This window comes from Callospermophilus lateralis, chromosome 6, assembly GCF_048772815.1.
Source record: "Callospermophilus lateralis isolate mCalLat2 chromosome 6, mCalLat2.hap1, whole genome shotgun sequence".
Lineage (NCBI taxonomy): Eukaryota > Metazoa > Chordata > Mammalia > Rodentia > Sciuridae > Callospermophilus > Callospermophilus lateralis.
In genome coordinates, this window is record NC_135310.1 from 149,846,869 (window position 1) to 149,872,181 (window position 25,313).

At 49.7% G+C, this 25,313-nt stretch overlaps 1 protein-coding gene across 4 annotated transcripts in view; it reads left to right on the forward strand.

Moving 5' to 3' along the window:
• Phactr1 (phosphatase and actin regulator 1) overlaps positions 1-25,313 on the forward strand; it is a 280,450-nt gene that overhangs the window by 237,645 nt on the left and 17,492 nt on the right. For all 4 annotated transcript variants that reach the window (XM_076859204.1, XM_076859205.1, XM_076859202.1 and 1 more), the window contains exon 8: positions 65-221. In XM_076859204.1, coding sequence (XP_076715319.1) covers positions 65-221 — 157 coding nt within the window. The remainder of the gene's footprint in view (positions 1-64; positions 222-25,313) is intronic.

The window sequence follows — 25,313 nt, forward strand, 5'->3', positions numbered from 1 at the left end:
CCGGCCGCAGGGCCCATCGCTGGGCCCCTGGGCGCGTGAACTGACCCGTCTCTCCCCCCTGCAGGCTCCCTGGCCATGAAGGTCTGCAGGAAGGACTCCTTGGCCATCAAACTCAGCAACAGGCCCTCCAAGCGAGAACTGGAGGAAAAGAACATCCTGCCCAGGCAGACGGACGAGGAGAGGCTGGAGCTGAGGCAGCAGATCGGCACCAAGCTCACCAGGTGAGACACCCTCTGCCCCCGGACAGCAGGACCCCGGCTGCCCGGATGTCAGCAGAAGCTTATGGTCCCAGTCACCAGCCAGTCCTCGTGCCCCTTAGTAACTTCCTGCTTTAAGAAGCCCATGGACAGCTCCCCATGTTGTCCCCAGGGCGGCTTCTACTGTCCCTCTTCTTTACTCAGCCAGCTATTGGAAATGTCACAGGAGTGGGGTTTGCTTAAACACGGGGCGATCAACTCAGCCACTCTGCTGCGGTGCCACGTGGCTGGTGGGGATGCCTCCTTAGTCCTCTGGACTCTCCTTCTGCTGAACTGAAATTCCCAGGAACGCCCCTCCGATGGTCTTATTGTCTGACCGCCTCCCGCTTCCTCTCCTGTCTCCAGAGGGCTCGGAGACAGTGGTCCTGGCCTCCCGGCCTCTTCTCCCAGGCTACATACAACCACATCTTATTTCTTGGGGTGGGGACGGGTGGGTAGTGTGGCTCTGGGCTGCCCCCTGACCCAGCTTATTCCAGTTTACACAAAATGCAAATAGAGCTCCCCTTAGGGGCTCGGTGAAAGGGAAGGTGCAGACCCTTGACCCTAGCCACACCCCCATCCCCGTGCTCAGAGAGAGTGGGCATCCTGGATCGTCACTCCTGCCCCTCGACTCCCATTTCCCTCCTTTTGCTGCAGTCCATGCAGAGCCCCGGGCATGTCGGAGGCAAATGGAAGGCTTCCGTGCAGTTAGAGTGAGCTGCCAGCACATCTGGGTGCCCAGCACAGCTTCCTGGGTGGAGGGAGAGAGAGCAGGAGAGATGTGGGAGGCGGGGCAGATGAGTGAGGTTGGCACATGCTTGTGCTCCGTCGGCCCTGCCACCTGGTGTTGACTGACAGAGTGGAAAGGGACATTGTTCCAGAGCATACTCCAAAGAGAGACAGCCCCTGGCCTCTCATGCCTGGACACGCACCACCACCATGACCTGGCAGGCACGGCCACCAAGCCCAGAGGCGGCAGAGACAGAGACCATCCATGACCAGAGAACATTCTCTGTATTCAAGACTTTGTTCTGGGAATCTCTCAACCCTCTCTCTTTTAAAACAGAAAGACTGCGTGGAGTTCCTAAAATCCACTGAAGGTTTTCCTGTAGGAGGCCTCTGCTCCCGACCTTCTTTCTTTATGATCAATAGCAAAAGACAAGCCGACTGGAGGGAGAGAGAGAGAGAGAGAGAGAGAGAGAGACCGAGGTGGAGGTGGAGGTGGAGGTGGAGGTGGAGAGGCAGCTTTGGGGTATTCAAAGCACTGAGTTGGCCCCCTTCTCTGAATCCGTATCATCTATGTTCACTCTTTCAACTGGAGTCTCCTTTTTGTGGTGAGACTCTGACAGGGGCCGGGATTAAAGAAGTCCAGGTATGTAGCAGGTTGAGGTTGGGTGGAGCTCAGTGAATCAGGCAAAGAGACCAAATCTCACCCCAAAGTCATGTTTCATTCACATCTCAAGAGTTTTATGGATGATTTCACTTAGAATGAGATCTCAGCTCCTGTGCTTCCAGAAGCTGACCCTCATCCCGAAACCAGGGCAGATTGAAGGGGAAGTGAGAGAGCCAGGGACCAGGGTGACCGTGGCAGGCAGAGCCATCCTAGAATCAGCAGCTTGGCTTCTAGGAGCTATTGGCCCTCCTTGGGGCTTCCTCTAAGTCATCTGAGTACCACATGCAAAACGTGGGTTTCATCATTGCGAAAGGGAACTCAAAGAATGTGGAAATCCGTTGTAGGGTTTGCATTTCTGAAGTGGCCAGGCTGTAGCATTCTCTGACCGTGTGAGGCAGCCGCCTTCAGTTCTTGGAAAAGCGCGTAGCCAAGTCTGCCAGTCCTCATGGAGTGAGCAAGACAGAAGCCACAATCTTAGCCTGACAGTTGTAATAGCATAAGAAAAGAAAAAAAAATAGCCTAGCATTCCACAAAGAATCCCAAGGTAGGAGGAAGGGACGGAAACACCAAGAAAAATGATGTCAGTTTTTGCAGAACCTTCTAGTGTTGAGGCAGTTTTTACATAAAAATGCAAGAATTTTTGCTCTTCCAAAAATATCTGCTTGATGTTGTTGGACGGATTCTCCTAATTGTCTACCAAGAGGTCACTTGGTTTTTTAATAACAAATATCTATTTCATACAGCCACTGTTGGGGAAGTGGGGACTGCAGTAGATATGAAGGTGACCAGGAGGGTGTGCACTGCTTCTGCCCCTTATGTATACACACTCCAGGACAGCACGGAGAACCCCGGGGTGAACAGGGTTGTCTGCTGCGGATGAAAGAAGTAGAATTTCTATTTAAGCTTAGTCTGTGTCGTTCTTTATAAATTGGGTTCTTTGTGTTGGCGTTGTTGTGTGTGTGGTACATTAGGCCGCAGGGCTTGTCTCTTTCTTATAAATGAAGAAGTGGCAGGTGCTCACCTTTCTGTTGGTGGAGCTCTCCACACACTTTGTGTCTCCTGGTCTGAGGGTCACTGTTCACGGCCGGGAGAGCAGGACTTTCCCCTCCAGTGACCTCTCGTCAGTGAAGTGCAGAGACCACAGGGCAGCTGGTCACCCCAGCGTCGTGGTGTTGGCTGGAAGTCTAAGATCTGGGTGTTGGTAGGGTCCGTTGCTTGTGGAGACTGTGGGAGGGAGGTCTGCCACAGCCCCTCTCCCAGCTTCTGCTGGTTTGCTGCATATCCTTGTCCTGCCTGGCTCTGAATAGGCATCACTCCAGTCTCTGCCTTTGGTCCCCCGTGGCATTCTGCCCACCTTCGTATCTCTGGGTCCACGTGGCCCTCTTAATAAGGACCACATTCATATTGAATTGGAGCCCATCATCATGTCCTCCCTTTGACCTGGTGACCTCTATAAAGACCCTGTCTCTACATTCTGTGGTACTGGGGTTTATGCTGTCAACATAGAAATTTGTGGGAGACAGAATCAACCTTGGATAAACATAAAATGGGTCTACCACGAAAAGGGACCATGGCCTCAAATGCATATGGGGACCGACAGACATTGCACAGAAGAGCAGCAGGCAGTAAGAAGAGTATCGATGATGAATGTGGGGAGCTGGGGTGAGATGAAAGCCCCCATGTAAAAGGAGCCATCACTATTCAGTTTCAATCCCCCACTATCGTTTTGAAGAAATGAAGGGCCAATTTGTCAGCTCTTTGGAGATAGATCTAAATTTTTAAAATGAGAACTCCAATCTTTAAAAACTATGATTGTTAACCAGCTTTCCATTGCTATAACAAAATGCCTGAGACAATAAACTTATAAAGAGGAAAGGTTTATTTTGGCTCACAGTTTGGGTGGTTTCAGACTATGCTCTATTAGCCCCATTGCCATCAGGCCTGTGCAAGGTAGCACATCATGGAAGGGAGCATGTGGTGAAGCAGAGCTGCTCATACCTCACGGCATCCAGGGAGCAAAAAGAGAGAGGAAGAGGAAGAGACCCAAGTCCCACAATCTATTCTAAGTGTACATCCCCAGTGACCCAAAGACCTCCCACTGGACGCCACCTCTTAAAAGTTTCCACCGCCCCCGTGGACTGCAGACTAGGCTTTCACACCTGAGCCCCTGAGGATACTCACCCAAGCCATAGCCACTAGAGAGATCAAACAGTGTATTTATAGGCTGAATTGAGCCCAAGGACCCCAGCTCAGCGCTGGGCCCCATGGTCTCAATCTCAGACCTGACAGCCGTGGTCTATCCTACTGACAGGGTGTCCACAAAGTCTCTGTGAATGCACAGCAGCCATGTTCTGCACTTCAGACCGTCAATGGGGGCATGCCCATGTGTGTATCTGCAGCAGTTTGGGATTGACATCTGTAGGATCCAGTTTATTTTGAGAGTGCTTATTTGTGTGGCTTGACCCTGAGGAGTTGCAGCGGGGGTTCTCAGTACAGGTGACGGCTGGGTTGGAGGAAGACATTGATGGACCCGGCCCCACGGCTCACCTCTCCTTGACTCTCAGGAGCCGCAGCTCAGGAGCCAGGGTGAAGCGCCTGGCAGGGTTGATGTTGTGATCTTTACTGAAGCTCTGGAAAACCGCTGAGCCCCAAGTGGCGGATGGGATGTGGGTCCCTCCTTTAGAAAGTGCCACAACCTGCTTCTCTTCTTCCTGCTTATCATCACCACTGCAAAAGCTGCCTCAGTCTTTGTGTTTACACGAGGGGGTGAGGTAGGGAAGTGGACAGGTCAGATCCTTCCTGTGAGACCTAGCCCGGACACCTCCTTTCATTTAGGACTTAATAGTAATTCTAGAAAGAAAAAAAAGTAGCCTAAATGTGTATATTATGCCTCTAAGTAGTACACACCGTCATCACTCCAGTGCATAGAAAATAATATGTACAGAGGATCGTGTGCTGCTTTCAATCATAATGCACCGTTCAGGGAGAAAATTGAAACCCGTTTTTTATGCTCATAGCCCAGGCAATAAAATACAGTGACTCTGACTTCCAAATGTGGCTGGCGTCGTGTTTATGGTTTGGGAAGATTGATGCTGTACAGCCCCACACGGCAGCACCTAGCTCCAAAGTGGCAATCAGCATCTCCCCCAGGAACCTAAGGACTGATGCGAAGTGAGAGCTGGCCCCTCCCTGCGCTGGATAATTTGTTCTGCCGAGAAAACACTTTCTAAAAATAGGAATACCAATCAAAGGCTCTGTGAGTTCGATTCAGCTTGGACTGGCTGAGGGTCCCTGGGCACACATCACTGTGGCTTCTCCACTGGGAGAGAGAAGGGAGGACGGTAAGACTGGAGTGAGAGGTTTGGAGTATCTTCCATGTACATTTGGTCCTTCCAGTTTTGTCCTGCGTCGTCATCGTCATCGTGGTCATCGTTCTTATTTTAGCTGGAAATGGGTCCCAGCTTAGAGAGGAAAGGAAAGAGGGCACTGGTAACTGCCTGGGTGGGAATGGCTCTGGTTGGGGGGACTTTTCCAGAGACGGTGACACCTCACATGAAACTGGATGTACCAGTCACCTGGCTGGACCTTCATGAGGGAGCACGTCATGGGATGAATGTGGCTGGACGTAGTTCCTGAGCAGCGTGGCATTTGCGTTACAAGCAGGGGGACCCATCGAGGAACAAGCTACATCCAGATCACGGGACATCTTTTATGAGCTTATCTGCACACACATTAGAAAATCCTCTTTAAAAACCCAGGTAGGGGTTGTGGCCCGGATACGTATGGGTGATCCCATCACAGGGCCCACGGGGGATGAGAGCTCAGAGCCCTGGCGGGCACGTTGGCCGCCTCTTGCCCACTCCAGCTGTTAAAAATGCACTGAAGGATTAACCCTTGACACCCTGCTATCAGGAGGAAGGACCTGAGTCCTGACGGCATGTGTGTGTGCATGTACATTTGTAGCACATGTGTGTGTGTGCACACACCTGTCTCAGAAGGAGAGGACTCGTGGTCTGCAAGCGCCATCCAGGATGTCACAGAACAAAGCCACGTCTTCTGAGCATGTTTGCATCCGGGCTCCCAGCTGCCCTGGCCACCTGTGCATTTTTTTTTTGTCAATGCCATAGTAATAAATAGGTGGGCAGAAGTGCCGCTCTTACCCAGTAAGAACAGAATCAGTGTCAGTGTTTAAAACTTGCAAAGGTTTTTCAAAAAGAAAGTGGCTGTCCTTGGGGACTGTGGATCTTTTGTTTTTGTATTTCATAGTTTTGGGGTTTTTTTTATATAAGGACTGGTTATTCCAGCAGCTCCCCTACTTTGGGTGCCCAGCCACATTCACCTCTAGACTCAACAGGGAAGGGATGAATCTCTCGACTTCCGTTTCGCTGCCATTTTCAGGGGCTTCTCTGAAATTAGATGAAGGGGAGACTTCAAAGACCATCCTATTGCTCACAGCCTCCTTCTGGCTCTTGGCGATTTTCTTCTTATCATTGCTGAGAAAATCCATAACATTCTTTTTTATTATCTATCTTAACACAGAAAGGCAGGCTCTGGTCCGTGGGCTCTTTGGCTAAATGAAAGTAGAATCCTCCTGTCCACATTTAGAGACGGCCTCTTGGGGTGATGGAAAAAAGACCCCGAATGAGCATTGCTTCTATTTCAAGGAGAACCAGCTACACGGCCCTCTGCTGTTGATAAGATCCTCTCCCATTCGTATCTTGTCCAATGATCTTCACCGAAGCCTTAGAAGGCAGCCGCTGTGGGGACCTCCCCTTGGCAGGTGCAGAAGCTCAGCTCTTCATCTTAGAGATCATCATCAGTGACCAAGAGAAGCACATCTTCTAGATCCGGGGCTTTCCTATTTTCTGCTGAGAAAAATCTTAGTTGGTCTTTAGAGTGTTGGATTGAACTCAGGGGCACTCGACCACGGAGCCACACCCCCAGCCCTCTTTTGTATCTTATTTAGAGACAGGGTCTCACTGAGTTGCTTAGGGCCTCGCTGTTGCTGAGGCTGGCTCTGAACCCACGATCCTCCTGCCTCGACCTCTCAGGCCTCTGGGATTGCAGGTGTGTGCCACTGTACCTGGCTCATGACCCCAGTGTAACTGGCAGGGAGGCTGGAAAACGTAGTGGAGCCCTGGGAGATTCAGTGGATGTAAAGTGCCCTCACACCTCGCTGCCCGCCAACAATGGCCGTGGGTCTTCCTTACTCAGTGGTTCATGCAGTCATATAAAAGAGATCATCGCAAGTAAAAGAGATTTGATTAAGAGACTTCACAGCCGGGGTTTGGAACGCAGGGCACGTGGCTCGTCCTCGTGGAGAGTGTCCTGTGGATTGCCAGAAGCATCTGTCCTGGAGTGAGTGCCTGGTCACCCAGTGGGCTGGCTCTTGAGCTCCAGCTGAGTACAGTGATGGATGGGAATCAAAATCATCTCATTTAGAGGGAAAAGGGACCCCAAATGAGCATAGCTTCTATTTCAAGGAAACACTAGCTACACTACAGTTGGAAAAAAAAATGAGTTTGTTTTATGAGTGTAAGATTAACTCTCCAGAGATACAAGTTACGAGGGGAGACCATGGTATCTGACGGTATTGATGAGCACCTAGGGTATGCACAGCGCTGTACCAGGTATCATTTAAATGGCTCCTGGGTCATTATTAGCCCTAGAGGTACAGCTCAGCTACTCAGGGTACGCTCATGTTCTCTGGTCTAGTCTAGGTTGCTAATGGCGAATTTTGTGAGGCAGGGACGTATTCTTCTGGAGCATATTCTTTGGAGGGGGCTGAATTTATTTTAGACGATTTCTCTTACTATCTCTTTTCCTTTAAAATATTTCTAGAAGAACAGGTATGGGGCAGGGCCCAGGTGATTTAAACACTGACTCTCTAAACATTGGGTTCCGAGTTTCATTTCTCAAACCTCTGCATTCATAGGAACAACTTCAACTGGAGTGGTCAGGCCACTTGTCTTGCAGTTTCATGATTTCTTCTTCCCTCCTACAACCTTTTGACCCACTTGCAAACCAAAGCAGTCACGAGCTTGTTATTTCTCTCCTATTTTTATTCGTGGGTCTCTCAGTCACTTGTGAACTCACCAAGGGGCAACAAATGACTGTGCGTTAAATCGTTTTAGGAAGTGTCTAAAGTGTGGCCCCAACTTTGGTTGACAAGCCATTATGTCACATAGGACACTACTTCAAATGTCTTCTTTAACCTTCAGATTGACTCATTCGGGATTTTTGTCTCTCCAAGGTTGTACCTGTGCCCCATGGGAGGCCACTGGTGAATTTCTTCCCCTACTTCACAGCTACACCTGGAGGAACTTAAATGACAACTTATCGTCACTGTGTCTGATATTCTTAATTTCATGGATAAGGAAACTGAGGCTGGTAATATTAGGCTGCTCACCAAGTTCACATAATTTGTGGCTGGATTGGGATTTAAAACCAAGTTCTCTGGCGCCAGCCACTATTAAAAATTAATATCCCTCCAAAAAAGGAAGAAAAGCATTCACCTCTCTCGGGAAGAAACAGGCCAATTATTTGCTAGAAAGCACTGCGAATCACATTTCTCAGTTGACTTTCTCCATTTGGAAAGAACCAAGAAAACTGATTTCAGAAAGCAAGACAAATGACTGAAAGTGGAGGTTTTGAATTAAGTCTTTGAGAAATATTTTTAGGAATCAAGAGGCCCATGAAAAAGGAATCTTTGGATTCTCCTATACTTAGATTTTCTTCATGGACACGGTCATTCCCCTTCATCCCACTTTAGGAGTTAAAAGAACATTTTTATTAAATGTGCAATTGAGAGCAAGAGATGTCTCCTCATCTAGATCTCTGATGGGTCCTCAGGGCTCAGTAGGGTGCCATTGATAATTTTGAAGAGCTGGGGGTGTAAGCTCAGTGGTAGTGCATTTGCCTGGCACGTGTCAGGCCCTGGGTTTGATCCCCAGCACCACCCCAAAAATACCAATCATTATTATTGCTCTCTTAAAGACTGAACAGGTATTTTTGAAGGATCCCCAAAATGGTGCCCTTACGTAGAGTTGTCCTGTTCGAGTGATTCTATCCACCCCACCCTCCTTTTTTAGTTGTAAATGGATTTTGTATCTTTTTATGTACTTATTTTTATGTGGTGCTGAGGATCGAACCCAGGGCCTCACACGTGTGAGGCAAGCGCTCTACCACGGAGCCCCAGCCCCAGCCCAATTCTCTCTCTTAAATGGTAAATAGATCTACAATCATCTATATTTATTAAGAATCCGTTCTTTGTTTCAGTGGTGAAGTTGGTATTTCCAGTCTCCAGAGTCATTTCCATGGTCTATAGGGCTGTCTCTCTCTCACACTCCACTTTGCTTTGATTGGGTGTGATTTTTCCGCAGCTCCTACACAGAGCTCGCACTTGGTCCTGAATATTTAACTAGCAGAACTGGATTACCACTGAAAATTTGCAATGCAGTTGTTTTTCATGCATCCCTGTACATTTTTGTTTACTGGCAAAATACCTTGAATCTCATGCAAAATGCTAATAAGAGTAATTCATTTTATTTGTCTCCATTATGTTCATTTCACTCCTCTTAGAATGCCCAGATATTTACAATAGCCTCAAAAATTACATATATACGCCTAATTGAATAGTAATTTTCAGATAGAATATAAACAGGAAAAAACCATCCAAAGATACAACTGCTGGAAAAACCTTGTTCTCTATGATTCTAAAAGCAATCCCTTTGAAACAGAAGTGAATACACTTCTATTTTAGGAAGTGTGATCATGAAAATTTGATGCTCTATGCCCACTGAATCATTAAAACAACAGTATTGCAAAACGGCAGTCGTTTTTAGGTCCTTTGAAAAGAAGCCGGCAGACAGATCACCAGTGGGTGCCAACAGGTCATCGGCGTAGTGGAAAGGGACTGGCCTGCCATGCATCCAGCCCTGCCTTTGACTGTTGGGATTTTCGTCTTCATGGTGTACTTCTCACATTCTCTCTTAAAAGATGCCAAGATGTCATTTCATCTTCCTGTGCATTCAAAGGCCATATGAGGCACTGCCCTGTGCAAATTGGATGCTACCCGCAGGGAGCCTCATCAGCATCCCATTCCAGTGGAGACCCAGCGTGGCCGCCTTGAGCCCATTGGTACCACCACCATACCTGGGGACCCCCAGGGGGCAGCTTCTCCCTGAAGCCCTCCGTGTCAGTGCCACACGTCCTTGGCACCTTCCCGACCAGCCTGGCCCTGCCGGCTCTGCCTTGGCTCTCAGTCAAGTTGCCCCTCTGCACAGCCGTAATCAACAGAGCCGTGGGGGCTATGGCCCGTGAAATCCGGTTCTCGTCACGTAGTCAGCAAACAGTGCCACCGCTCCAGAGGAAACCATGAAGGAATTAACTTGGTCAGGGCAGAAATGAAATCAGCCCATTCATTTTAAACCAAAGGAACAAACCAACAAAAAAGCTACTGCATAGCGTCAGCTTTAGGCCACCGAAGAAATTAGTTAAAATGTACCATAAATTTACATCATGGATGATGTGGATATCTATAGGTTAACCACACTGAGGTATTTGTAAAACTGTAAAACATAATTTTTTTTTTTATTTCTATCCAGTTCTTCAAACCGCCTGTTGGACGGGTAATTTTAGGGCACAGTGTCGTTGTGAGGCCAACTGAAAGATGGGGGCGAGCAGAGTCCTTCTAAAGGAGCATGCATTCAGGTTCCTTAGCGGAGGACCTCACGGCTGCAGAGCCACCAAAAGTCTGATCCTGACGTGGGCTGACATGCTCGCACAGGGCACCAGCCTCAGAGGAGGTCGGGCCTCAACACAAAGGAGATGAAGAATACGGGGTTTCCAAAACAGCACACCAATGCAGAAAGCCAGTGGGTCAGGACATCCTCCAGATGCCCTGTGCATGATGATGAAGACGAATAGGAGTGGGGTAAGAAGTTAGGCCATTGCCACCCGCAGTCCACAGCTCCGGCTGCACTGGTGTTAGAGATTTGAGGGATTGGTGGTCGGCTCCCCAGAAGCACTTTTTGTGACCTTCGACCTTGTTGGGCTTCTCAGTCTTCTGTGTTGAAGGACCCAGCAGAGTCCATCTTTCTGAGCAGGGTTAAGGACTACCCCAAGTGGGGAGTCACCCAGTTCATTTTGCACTGGGGACCAAAGCCATTTACATCATCTAGTAAGCTGTGACCACTTTGGTTGATGTTTCCAGGAGACAGTTCTCAGGCATGAGTGACACTCTTTGACACGTTGGCCCCAATTTACAGCCTGAGGGCCAGTGCTGCTCTTCCACCTGTCTTTTTTGGTATGAACACTGTTATGTTAGATATTAGGTGTCCCCCCAAGAGCTCACGTGTGAGACAGTGCGAGAACATTTGGAGGTGAAATGACTGGGTTGTGAGAGCCTGAACTCAATCGGTGAATTAATCCCCTGGTGGGATTAGCTGAGTGGTAGCTGGAGATGCGTAGGGTGTGGCTGGAGGAGGGGGTCTCTGGGGACATGGCTTTGGGGTATGTATTTTATATCTGGTGAGTGGAGTCGCTCTCTGCTTGCTGGTCATTATGGGAGCTGGTTCCCTCTGCCACACTCCTCCACCATGTTCTAACTCACCTCGAGCCCCAAGGGTTGGAACTTGCCATCCTCCTGCCTCAGTCTCCTGAGTGGCTGGGATCACAGGTGTGCACCACCACACCAGACAGGCCGCCTGTATGTCAATAAAGTTTTATTGGAACGCAGTCAGCGGTCTTTCATTCCACACCATCTGTGGCTGCTTTTCTACCATAATGGCAGACAGAGAAGTTGCAAGAGAGGGCATGTGACCTGGAAGTATTTACTGTCTGGTCCTTTGAGGAGGAAAGGAATGACACATTGAAGGACCCAAGGCTGAGAACACTGAGAGAAGGTATCAACCCCATCCCAGTGTTGATGGTGGGCCCATTCAGGAAATGCATCTGCTTAAAATATCTCCATGAGAGGGGGGAATTCTATTTATCTTCTTTGTGCTTATTTCTCTAATCATCAAAATGATTCCATTTGCTTTGACGTATAGTCCAAATCTGCCCGTGAAGCACCATCTAGCATACAAATTATGCCAGGGATACAGTCCAGTTTTTAAAATTCGATTTATTACCTGAGTCGTTCCAAAAGATACTCCAAGGACAACCAAGTGCCTGATGGACAGGGTGAGAGGGAGTATGACTGAGCAGCAGATGTGTGTTGTCCTTAACAAAGGTAAGCCACCAGCCCTGCCAGGCAGGATGCTCCTGAACATAAGTAACTAGGGTGAGAATTGTCACCTTGTTTTTGCAGCTGAACTAGATTCCAAGCCCTCAGGAGGAGGTGGGACCAGAGGGAGCAAGGCCAGTGAGTGAAAGGCAGGTACTGAGACCAGACTCCTTGACCTTCAGACCTCTAACTTCCTGACAGACGGCCAAACTCTGGGTGTCACATGGCTGTGAAGAGACACTGTGCCATCCCAGCTTACTCGGGAGGCCGCGGCAGGAGGATCACATGATTGAGGCCAGCCTAAGCAATTTAGCAAGACCTTGTCTCAAGATAAAACATAAAAAGGGCTACATAGCTCAGTGGTGGAGTGCCCCCCGGGTTCAATATCCCGTACTGAAACAAAGAAAGAAAGACGGACGGACAGAAGGAAAGAAGGAAAGAGAAAAGTTTTTGCCTATGTACCAGAGAAAGCAGATGCTGGGGACACTCTGCATTCCTGTGGGTCATTGTCCCTTTCCAGTGCACATGCCTCTGGCAGGAGCGGTGACCTGGGCTCTTAGTGGCCCAGTGTTCGGCCAGCTGTGTGCAGGATTCTGCTGCCAGACAGGCTCAGCAGGGCAGTGGCCTTTTGCTGGAGACAGGTAGGGCTGGACCAGGGCGTGGGAGGGACGCTCCCCTGACTGAGGCCAGGGTCACACCCTCCTTGGCTTCCCCCAGGAAGGGGACAGGTGTGGATGTCACACCTCGGGAGCCGGTTTTGCTGGCGTGGCGTGTCCTGTGGGGGACGTTTCAGTCACAGGCACAAGGCTGCTAATGGAATCTGCCCAAGTGTCCCTTCACTGTGGCTTTGAAACCCGTCTGGCTTCAGGCAGCAAAGTGCACAGGGGACGGGGAGGGAGGGTGTGGGGGATGGAAGTGTGAGCTGCGTTTGATGTGACCAGAAGGGAGGAAATAAAGGACCACAGGGGAGGTGGGCAGCATGCGACTGATACTCACCAGCTGCTGTCCTGTGGCAGACGTGTGTAGGAGTTCGGTCTCTTTTGGGGTCTCCTATTTGAGAAACAGCCTTCTCCGCTCTTGAACAGATCAACTGAAGGAATTAGGAAGAAATCCCTTATATTTATTTTTACGTGATGAGGATAAAGTGTCTTTCACCCTTCCTGACCCTCTTCATTTCTCCAGTCTTGTTCCTCATTCGCCTCCCGTTCCCATATAAAAAGATTCTTCCTTATTCTGAATAAATAAGCCCATTAAAACTCCCTCTCTCTAGATCGCCTTAGAATTAAGAAAGAAATATTCAGAAATTGCAACAAAAAAAAAAAAAATGCAAATCCAGACTGGTCAGAAATTTCTAAAACCTGTCGTGTTGCTGGAAGAGTTTGGGGAGAGGGTCTTTTTGGGATAGGCAGAGGAAAATGTGTCTTGTGGAAAGAGTACCAGGCCACAGGAGAGCAATTAGAAATCAATAACCATGATTATACCAGCCCTTTGGGCTACTGGGCTATTGATTTTAAAATGACAGTTTAAAATTGTGGCACCAGGGGCCAGGAAAGAATAGAGGAAGTGAGACCCCTTTCGGAGTTTCTAAACAGTTCCCAGGTTTCTAAACAGCATGGGATCTCATCTGAACTTGAGCGGTTACTTCATTTTCCTGAAATAGGAACTCAGAACAAGCCCCTGAGCGGCTCCAAGGAAAGTAGAGAGGCCCTGAATGAGGAGGAAGGACAGGGACTCCTGCCCACCCCGGCCCCCCACCCTCCCATCCCGCTTCCACCTCACCCTCCGCCCTCAGCCTCTCCTTGGGAAGTGCTGGTGGCCCCAAGATGAGAAAGTCACCTTTGTAGAGTGACATTAAAAGCATGAGTCACACATATTCCCTAGTTCCTAGAAGGAATCCAGTTGACATCCGCAGGCAGAGTCCAGGGGGAGACATCTTCGGGCGCATTCCTGACTTTCCTTCCCTGGCCTGTCTTTGGGCAGTGATGGGCAGTTGTGTGTGTTGCGCACTGAGGCCCAGCACAGCAGAGGCATGGGGCAAACCTGGAACCCTGAGAGTTTACCAGCTGGTTGATTAATTTTGACATTTTTGTATCCTCTGGGCCGTGCCCCTCAGCCTAACCATGACGGTGACTCTTACTAGTGAGCTCCAGAGCTTGCTCTTTGTCCTACCACTCATCCTTGCCCCAGAGTTCTGTGTCCCTCAGGAGCAACAGTCCTTAAAGAAGGAAGGACCATAAGCACGGGATACAGACAGGGTCAGGTTAAGACACGAGTAGCCGGCCACCCCTCGTAGCAGGCGCTCCTGCCCGAGCCTGCACCAGGTCTCTTGCAGAGACACAGGCAGCGGTAGGCGGGTGTGTGGACTGATCCTGGGTCCCGCAGGGGTCTCCTGTCCTGAGATAGGCCAGCTCCCCCGAGAGGAAGATCTGTGCCCCCTCATTGGGTAGTAGCAGTGACTAGGGGTCATCAGATGACCTTGCTGAAGGGGCTAAAACAGAAGAGAAAGAAGATGGCCGGTGCCGAGTGACAGTGGCGGGACTTGCTTTGAGACACACACCAAAAACCAGGGCAGGGGGCTGCCGCTGTGGCTCAGTGGTGAGCACTCGTCTTGCATGTGTGAGGCTCTGGCTTCGACCTCAGCACCACATAAAAATCAGTCCATCTACAACTCCTGCCCCCTTTATATATAAATATATTATAGTGTGATAGATGTTAATATATATATTTTAAAAGCGGGGTGGGATAGGACACCATGGCGCACGCCTGTTATCCCAGCAGCTCAAGAGGCTGAGGCAGGAGGATCCCAAGTTCAACATCAGCCTCAGCAATGGCAAGGCCCTAAGCAACTCAGTGAGACTCTTGTCTGTAAATAAAATACAAAATAGGGCGGGGATGTGGCTCAGTGGTACCGAGTTCAATCCCTGGTACCTGCCCCCACACACACACAAAAAAAAAAAAAAAAAAAACAGGAGGGACTCTCAAAGAGCTGGGATAATTTGCAGTGATTGGAGGTGACCTATTGGTGTGACCTAAGAACACTGTATGTAATATTTTTTTGACTTATTCAGACCTCTTATTTGGAATGTCATTCCCAGTTTAAGCCTCTACCCTCGAAAAGAAACCATACAGAGACGATTTGACACAATTGCCGTTATCGGTCGCGCTGCGGGTCATCAGGGTTGGTGTGGTTATCCAATCACCAAGAGCACCCCCCTCCTCTGGTGCTCCTCAGGGGCACAGATCTGAGCACCTTCTCAAAAACCAAGACCCCTCCCGCCACGATCCCCCCAGGGGTCGGCGCTCCAGCAGGAAAGATGGTTCACTTGTGGTGAGAGCCGGGGTAGGGCCACACCCAGGACTAATCACAGCCAGGCGTGGTGGTGCCCGTCTGTAATCCCAGGGTCTCGGGAGGCTGAGGCAGGAGGATCAGGAGTTCAAAGCCAGCCTCAGCAGCAGCAAGGCACTGAGCAACTCAGCGAGACCCTGTCTCTAAATAAAATACAAAATAGGGCTGGGGACGTGGCTCAGTGGTCGAGTGCCCCTGAGTTCAATCCCTGGTACCAAAAAAAAAGACTAATTACCAAGGGGGGCAGCTTCAGAACCCTCAGCGCGGAGCTGCAAGCGGCCTCCAGGAGACAACCAGGCTTGGCAGACGTGATGAATGAGCATTCGGTCCTCTGTGACGCGTGTATTTAGCTGTATCTTCCATGACAACCAAGAAAGCAGTGGCCACTTGTGTTTTTATATGAAGAGGCTAAGGGGGGTGGGAGGCCTGTCATATGCAACAGGCTAAAGAGAGGAGCAAGTTCTGAGCTGAGCAAGACCCCCCTTTGAGATGCCAAGGCCCGGAGGCTGCCACAGCATAACTCCAGAGAGCTTCCGCTGTACCTCATCTGCATCTTTTTAATTCTGACCGACCCAGCAACTTAATCAGAGTCAACAGTTATATCTCAAATTGAATTAAATTGTTTTTAATTGAATAAATCAAATTGAAATAAAATGAATACAAAGTACAAAAGTAAATGTTAACCCATTCATCTAAACTATGGCTCCTAACTCCAGAATCTTCTCATTTCCAGAGGGTCGAAAACAAATCTCACTTTTCCCCGGATTAGCCGACACTTCGTTGCTTTGCTAATGGCTCAAGATATCCCCCTCCTTACAGTTGACGGTGACTCCGCCCCTTGCAGGACACAGGAGCTATCTCCAGAGGCTCAGGTTCTCTCTGCCGCCCTCTTGTTGCCCCCTGTCCACCCACTTACTGAAGCAGCCTCTTCCAGGGTTTTATACTGTCTAAAGCCAGTTGTCCTCACACTTCCCAGTGTGTGAATCTCCTGGAGAGCCCTGGAAACAGCACAGGCCACTGGCCCCTCTCCCAGGGCTTCTGAGGAAGCAGGTCAGAAGCCCAGGAAATTTCATGGTTAACAATTCCTCGGTGATCCTGCTGCTGCTGGCCCGGTGACAAAGTTCTGATTTAAAGAGATGCCTACGATCTTGAGTGCATGTGGGCATTACCTGGGAAGCTTTCAAAGCCATCTGTTGGGCTGGGGATGTAAGTCAGTGGCAAAGCATGGGCTTAGCACGTGCAAGGCCCTGGGGTCCATCCCCTGCATTGCAAAAAATAAAACAAAAAATAAAAAAATCTATGCCTGAGTTCTCCCCTCAGATACTCTGATTTAATTTGTCAGGAACGTGGCCCACCCGTGGGTATTTCTTAAAGTAAAGCAGGTGGTTCTCCATGTGCTAAAGGATTGAGAACCACTGGGTCAGGAAATGGGAAGGGACAGAACTCAGGAGAGCCGACAAAAAGCTGTAGGAAGACTATCGAGAGCAGCCAGAAGTTAACACTTGAGCCTGTGTCTTGTCCTTCCTGGTCTGATGAGGAGTGTGATCAGGGGCAGGACAGGTGCATCAGCTTTGCCTTGACCTTGACATTGACCTTGACCTGTCCCCAGATCACATAAACATTGCAGACTCCAGCATAAAGTGATGAAAAGCCACCTGGTCCTCGTGGGGAGACTGTTACCTTCACCCTGGGTACCCAGTAAAGCTGTCTGTTGGAAGCGAGGAGAAAGGCAATGCAAACACTAAATTCTGTTTTTTAGGGTTCGGGAACAGGCTAGTGACTACTGATAAAGCCCAGCGCCTCTTTGATGGCAGAGCGTTGTCATATCGTCCGTGCACAGTCAGTCTTGCTGATGTTGCTCTAACACACAGCTCTGTGGAAGGCCCAGGCCAAAGTCTGGTACATGGAGCACGTTGGATGGATGGATGGAAGGCTGACAGCTGAGTTAGGCTACAGGTGCACAAAATAATTGCACATTATTTTCCCTGTGTTCTTTAGCTTTTGGCAGCTCCCAATTTTGGCATTCATTTTGATCACTCTCTAAGAGCCTGTTGCAACGAGTGGGTTCCTTGGTTACCCTCACTCTCTCAGCCTTTGCTTTTCAACTCAGATATTATTCAGAGTGAAATCTCACCCACGGTTGGTGTGGAGCTCACGTCCAGGACCCTCATCATACTGAAAGTGTTCACTGTGTGGTTTTTAGGTCACCTTCTCGTGGGTCCGAGGCACACACACGGGCCCGTCATCATTTCAAAACTGATTTCCACAGGACACAACCAGAATTATTACAAGGCTTTCCCTGGTTATCATCTCACTGTACCCTATTTTAGCCATGGGGGCCTTGCATCGGGGCCATGGCCTCTAGAGAATGAGGCCAAAAATATTCTCTTAAGCGTAACCTATTTATCTATTGGAGGTAAGGGGCCTTTTTCAAGCTACCCAAAATATTCCACGCTTTCTAGTTATTTTTGCCAGGGACTTTCTTATCTCGTTCTCATTTGTGCTCCCAGCACAGCGGTCGGGTTCAGTGTTGCTGGGACCATTTGTTGTAGGAGACACTCACTCGGGCGTGGAGAGGGAAAGCAATAGAGCGTACTGACCTTCTGGTCAGTGGAGGCAGGCCGGATATGGGACTCCGGGTGCCTGTCCATCTTCCCCAGTGGGATATCTCTGCTAGCCAGGCTAGTTGTTCATAAGCTGGACAGAATCGGGCTGGAACTGCTGGCAGAATTGGGCATGTGGATCAACAGTTTTGAGTTGTTCGGCCTCGTGTACAGAGAGAAGCGCCCAAAGGCTTGATCCTTAGATCACAGCAAGACTACTGTTCAGCCTTCCCAGAGGGGCCCCTTTCTGTGGCCAGAACACCTTCCTACAAAGCCCAGAGTTCCCTTCCATCCCCATGAGCACAACTCGCAGGGTAGAGGTAGTTTTGGAGATGATGGTGGTGGTGGTGGTGGTGGTGGTGGTGATGGTGGTGATGGTGGTGGTGATGGTGATGGTGGTGGTGGTGGTGGTGGTGGTGATGGTGGTGATGGTGGTGGTGGTGGTGGTGGTGGTGATGGTGGTGGTGATGGTGATGGTGGTGTTGATGGTGGTGGTGATGGTGGTGGTGATGGTGGTGATGGTGGTGGTGATGGTGATGGTGGTGATGGTGATGGTGGTGGTGATGGTGGTGGTGATGGTGGTGGTGATGGTGATGGTGGTGATGGTGATGGTGATGGTGATGGTGGTGGTGATGGTGGTGGTGATGGTGATGGTGGTGATGGTGATGGTGGTGGTGATGGTGGTGGTGATGGTGATGGTGGTGTTGATGGTGATGGTGGTGTTGATGGTGATGGTGATGGTGGTGGTGATGGTGATGGTGGTGATGGTGATGGTGGTGGTGATGGTGGTGGTGATGGTGGTGATGGTGGTGGTGATGGTGATGGTGGTGATGGTGATGGTGGTGGTGGTGGTGGTGATGATGGTGGTGGAGATGGTGGTGGTGATGGTGGTGATGGTGGTGATGGTGGTGGTGGTGGTGATGGTGGTGGTGGTGGTGGAGATGGTGGTGGTGGTGGTGGTGGTGGTGGTGGTGGTGGTGGAGATGGTGGTGGTGATGGTGGTGGTGGTGGAGATGGTGGTGGTGGTGGTGGTGATGGTGGTGGTGATGGTGGTGGTGGTGGTGGTGATGGTGATGGTGGTGGTGATGGTGGTGGTGATGGTGGTGGTGGTGATGGTGGTGGTGGTGGTGGTGATGGTGGTGGTGGAGATGGTGGTGGTGGTGGTGGTGGTGGTGATGGTGGTGGTGGAGATGGTGGTGGTGGTGATGGTGGTGATGGTGGTGGTGGTGGTGATGGTGGTGGTGGTGGTGGAGATGGTGGTGGTGGTGGTGGTGGTGGTGATGATGGTGGTGGAGATGGTGGTGGTGATGGTGGTGATGGTGGTGATGGTGGTGGTGGTGGTGATGGTGGTGGTGGTGGTGGAGATGGTGGTGGTGGTGGTGGTGGTGGTGGTGGTGGTGGTGGTGGAGATGGTGGTGGTGATGGTGGTGGTGGTGGAGATGGTGGTGGTGGTGGTGGTGGTGGTGGTGATGGTGGTGGTGATGGTGGTGGTGATGGTGGTGGTGGTGGTGGTGATGGTGATGGTGGTGGTGATGGTGGTGGTGATGGTGGTGGTGGTGGTGGTGGTGGTGGTGGTGGTGATGGTGGTGGTGGTGGTGGTGGTGGTGGTGGTGGAGATGGTGGTGGTGATGGTGGTGGTGGTGGAGATGGTGGTGGTGGTGATGGTGGTGATGGTGATGGTGGTGGTGATGGTGGTGGTGGTGGTGGTGATGGTGGTGGTGATGGTGGTGGTGGTGGTGGTGGTGGTGATGGTGGTGGTGATGGTGGTGGTGATGGTGGTGATGGTGATGGTGGTGGTGATGGTGGTGGTGATGGTGGTGGTGATGGTGGTGGTGATGGTGGTGGTGGTGATGGTGGTGGTGGTGGTGGTGATGGTGATGGTGGTGTTGATGGTGATGGTGATGGTGGTGGTGATGGTTTTTATTTGTTTTTGTGCCAGGGATTGAACCCAGGGACACTTAACCACTTAGTCACACCCCCAGCCCTCTTTGGTTTTATTTATTTTATTTTTTTATTTGGAGATAGGGCCTCCTCGCTCAGTGGCTGAGGCTGGCCTTGAACTCGTGATCTTCCTGCCTCAGCCTCCCGGGTCGCTGATCACTAAGGCGTGCACCCCTGGGCCTGGGGTTGGGTAGTATTAATTTATTTAATCCTCAAACGTCTCCTGAGCCCCTTCGGTGCGCCAGGCACTAGGCTGGGCGCCAGGAACACAGAAATAAGTGCCATTTGTGCCCTTCAGGGGGTCACAATGCAATGGGAAGCTCCTCCTGTACCTGGGAGCATCAGGGTGATGAGGCCATCGCCTGGACGGGGAGCTGCCCCGATTACCAGTGAGACAGCCACAGGCAAGGCCTGCGCATCTGCGAGGAATCCAGAGGAGCTGGTTATTTGTGAAGGACAGGACGGGGGACGCTCTTGGCAGGGGCCAAATCAGGAAGGATGTCACAGAACAGGCAATGTCATCGTCAGATCCGCCCTCTCAGATCCTCCCTCTGCCCTGGGCCCAGGAGTGGCAGCACCTGGCAGCAGCCAGGAGAGGTGCTGTGCTGGTGGCCTGCTTCCCCCGGGTGGTGGAGGTGGGATAGAAGGAGGGACGGTTTAGACGCAGGACTTGGTGGTTGATCGGCTCTTGCCAGGGCCTGAGTGTTGGTCCCCTCCAAAACGAAGCCCCCAATGGTATTTGGAGGCAAATCCTTAGGAAGTAATTAGGTTATGAGAATAGGACCCCATAGTGGCATTAGTGGCTTTGTAAGAGGAAAAAGAGAGGCCCCAGTTAGCAGGCTCCGCTGAGCCAGGACCCGGCAAGAAACCCTCACCAGATGCCAAGCAGATGCTGGTGTGATGCTTCAGGACCATGAGCTAAACAAACATCTATTCTTCATAAATTACCCAGCCTGTGATATTTTGTTATAGCAACAAAAAACAAACTAAGGCAGCTGTTGAGAGGGAAGTTCAGAGAGAATGATTCCATTTACCAGTTTGGGCAACTCACTGGGGGAGAGATGCGGAACTACTTGGAAAGGAATTTATCTAAAGGCAGAAGGAAAAATTAATTTTCTTAGGTCTTTAAGTTTAACAATCTGTAGGCAGTTGGAAAGGGAGTTGGGGGCTCAAAAATATGACCCAGAGGGTTTGATTTTAGAATCATCAGCACATCAATGCTAACAGTAGTCATGAATATTTCTGTGATCATCCTGGAGTATGTGCAGCATTGGACCTGGGAGGATCTGGATTCAATAGTTATATCTGGAACTGTATTAAATGGCTCCAAAACTGAGCTACATAAACCTCTTTGCTTTATAAAGTAATGAGAATCTGGTGTTTTGTTATAGCAAGATACCCATCACCTCCTGCCTTAGGAGGAGCCCCTCATCTGTCGTCTCCTCCATGATGACTGACATGGCAGTTACCTCTCCTTGGTCCTGAGACGCAGAAAACCAAAGTCAACTCTGCTTTTCCTCATCCTGAAATGCAGACACAGCTTCCAAGATGCAGGCTCTGAAATCACAGCTCACCAGACAATAAGCAGTTGTAAATGCTAATGAACGCTGTGACCTTGCTGTTCTGCAGCCTGCAGAAGGCTCATTAGCTCTGTGCAGCAGAACTAATCCTCCATGAGTCAGACCAGCAAAACCTACAAGGATTTTTGTCACCTCTCTGGGGAGATGCTGCGATGCCCCCTGCTCAGCATGTATTAAAACATCTTGCTTTTACATTCTCCAGCAGGCTCTCTTCTCCCCAGGCCAAAACCCAAGTGCCATTTATTTGGGGTCTTATTTTTGCTTTTGTTTTCACAGTCTTTCTGTGCAAAAAAAAAAAAAAAAAAAAAGGAAAGCCTCGTTGTATCCAAATGTTTCTTGTGGTCACACATAATGATAGCGTTGTTCACACTGGAAGAAAAGGCAAGATTCATTTTTAAATTTGAGCGAAGATAGAAGGCTCCCCCACAGCAGCTGGGCAGCTGGCGGCATGTGACATTTGCGCAAGGACCCAGTGACTTCAGTTCACAGTAAATGAGGAATCGTTTAGCTGTGGTCCCCGATAAGGAAGAAATCATTGGAGCCGTGGAAAGGATCTTGCTGCTCACACATTTTGTCCACCAGGGTCACGTGGAACAGCCAAGCTATTTAAGATCACTTGAAAGCACCGAGCATTTAATTCTGGATAACTTGCTGTATAGAAAGTTTTAACTCTGGAAAAGATTTCCCTTGCCACCCAGCTTATAAATATCTCAATATAGCGTTCAGGAAATTTCTTTTCAAATTAATGTCAGTCTAAATCAGACCCAATGAGTGAAATCCACCAGCCAGGTGGGGCCAAGGCAGATGCATTCAGGAAAAATATCTCATCTAGAGTCTTAGGTCATCAGCTCTGTGGGATCCCAGGGGTCCCCCTGTGTCTACCATTTCTGGAACAACAGTGATCAAAAAATATTGCGCAGTACAGTAAAGTGTTTTGAGAGACAGAAAGGAACCACCTCTACACCACTTTTATTATAATGTGTTGCTGAAATTGTTCTCTTATTAATCTTTGTACCTCATTGACACATTAGCCCTTATTATAAATATATATGCATAGGAAAAGACGACGTCTGTAGGGTTTGGTACTCTCCACAGTCTCAGGCATCCCGAGGGGGTCTTAGAACAACACATCATCCCGTAGGTGAGGGCAACTGCTGTACGTAGACCCATTTCTAAGAACACGTCTTGACGGCAGTGAGTGAGGGTGCCGACATAACTGGGGGGCTTGAGAGGAGAGCTGCGGAGGAAGTATCGTCAGGACAGAAGCTTCCTCTCCTAGCGCCTGGCCCCACTCCCCCTGCCTACTGGGCGGGTTGGCCTGGCCCACCTCTGCAGGGCCCACCCACGATGCTGCGAGGATCTGCAGTGGGCAGGGAAGCGGAAACCCTGTCCGTCACGCTTACTGTTTTAAGGACATTTCATTCCACCCCAGCTCCTTGGAAATGGTCCTTCCGGTTTCAGCATGCCCGTCTTTTTTGGTACAAGGGGCACTTAACCACTGAGTCACACAGCCCAGCCCTTTTTTGTATTTCATTAGAGACAGGGTCTCACTGAGTTGCTTAGCGCCTCGCTGAGTTGCTGCAGCTGACCGTGAACTCATGGTGATCCTCCTGCCTCCAACTCCCGAGCCACTGGGGTTTCAGGCATGCACCGCCACGCCCGGCTTCAGTTTGTACATCTTCATCACCTGACCCTCGGCTCTGTGCTCCTTAGGGATGTGCCTGACCCTCAAGGTGGCCCCCAGTCCATGTCAAGTAGATCAGCGGCTGGAAGAGTCAGGAAAACAGAACAGGATTCTTATGACTGGATGACGTCACCCAGAGAAAGGCCTCAGACTCAGAGAGCAGGAAGGGTGGGCTGGAGGGATGGGAAGTCGGACAGCAGCACACACAGAAGTGCCCTCACCTGCCCGGTCTGAGTGAGCGCGGTGGACAGGGGCTAGCAGCAGTGGGCATGCCCTATCTGAAGGCACTCAGCCTCAAAGAAGTGCCGCCTCTGAGCTTGCCAAAGAGAACTGCAGAGTCAAATGCAGTGGGCGATGTCACTTTGCAACATCTGATGAGGAAGCGGTACTGCAGCTGCGGTAGACAGACGATTGTCATCACCCCTCCCCAGTGCCCCCGTCCTAATCCCCAGGTCACACGGCAAAGGGGAGTTCACAGCTATGATTAATTAAGTTAAGGATCTTGAAATGGAACTGAAGTGAATTTTTATACATAGTGTTTGGAACCGTGCCTTGTGTTTTAGGCATTAAGCCAACATTAGTTTATTCAATTATTATTTACTATTTAGAGGGAAAAGAACATAGGCCTTAGCAGGATTCACCTTGTCCTAGGCTAGTAGTACCAGGAGAGCCAGGACCCCTAAGTCCTGAGCTATTTAGTGCTTTGTGATCAAAAAAAAAAAATGCCACAATATCATTTTCCTACCAAATCTCATTTTCAGAGTCAAAACAACTAGTGATAGCACATGCCCCCTGGAGGGGAGCTTGGCTACACTTTGGAACCAAGATCTACCTTCATGTTCTCAGACCGTTTGAGAGAAATGAAAACTAAATCGTTTTTATTTTGAAACCACAGCATTTTCTCAAGTTCTCATTCACTGACTCATGCTCTGCACTCTCCAAAGATGAGTCCTAAGATAAGAAAGACCAGCACAGAATCGGGCAACGGGTCTGGTCATGGAATCGACGGGCTCCTCGGCGGAACCCAGTGTGGGAATCTTGTACGGACACCTCTTAGCATAAGACTCCAAAATATGAGCCTGATCTCCAAGAGGCAAGCTCCTCTGAGCCTGAACAGCTGGTTCAAGACATACCGCCCCTCAGACACGAAGCCTGGGCGTTCCCAGACCCTCCCATAAGGTAATGCGCACAGGTGTTGGGAGGGAGAAGCTGACAGGTGAGGAGAGCGTCCAAGTGCGGACAGCAGGCTGCGTTCCTGCTTGCTCCCTTGTGTGATCACCAGGTTCCCCTGCGGTGAGAGAAAGCTGTTTACATGGTGGATTTCCAGATGCACCACTGGCCTTGGCCGTGGGGGTAAAGAATGCCTTCATGGGATCGTAAAAGAAAAAAAAAAAAACTGTTTCTCTCTCCTCTCCCGTGAGCAGGGCGCATTCCTGGGACCAGATGTGTGGCCTCTCCCCACACTCTAAGCAGTTCCAGGGGACACCAACTAGGAACCCTGTCCTTCACTTTCACCCTGACAGTGTCAGATCCCACAGAGCCCCCGAAGACTGTCCTTGTTTCTAATGCCAGTGGCAAGGAGGGGTCCGTCACCTCTGCTTCCGACCAACTTGCTGTGAATCTGGGGTTCCAGGAACCCTCACAGTTCAGAACTCAGGGGAACACGTCATGCTCACCAGTTTTTTGTTGTGTTTGGTTTTTTTTTAGAAGAAATCTGGATAATTTTTATCTATAATTGCATATTGAGGGTGGTATGCTGAGGTATGACTCTGGGCTTAGAAGCTGTCAATGAAGGGTTGATAAATTTACACTTTTAAAAATTTGCCTTAAGGGGCTGGGGCTGGGGCTCAGTGGTACAGCAATTGCCTATCATGCATGAGGCACTGGGTTCAATCCTGGTCACCAGATAAATATAACAAATAAAATAAAGGTCTAAAAAATACAATAACATTTAAAAAGTTGCATTAAAGATACCATACACGACACTAAAAATTGGGGGAGTTGTTTGTGTGTATTGAGCTTCAGTTTTGCAAGATAGAAAAAAGTTCTAGACACCTGTTACACAATAATATGGATTAGAAAGGATCAAATGAAAGGACAGAAGGAGAAAGTTGGGGGGGGTGGTAGGGACAGAGCTTCCTTACCCCTGGGTAAGGAAGTGCCACAGGTTTCAGTAGCCTGAGCTCATCAAATGTCATTGTTCAAGAATTTTTATAGAGCTTATCTCCAGCCCCTGGTTGGTTATTGGTCTTTCTGGTGACCAGCCCCACCCTGAGACTATCTTGGTGTGTCACCAGGCTGT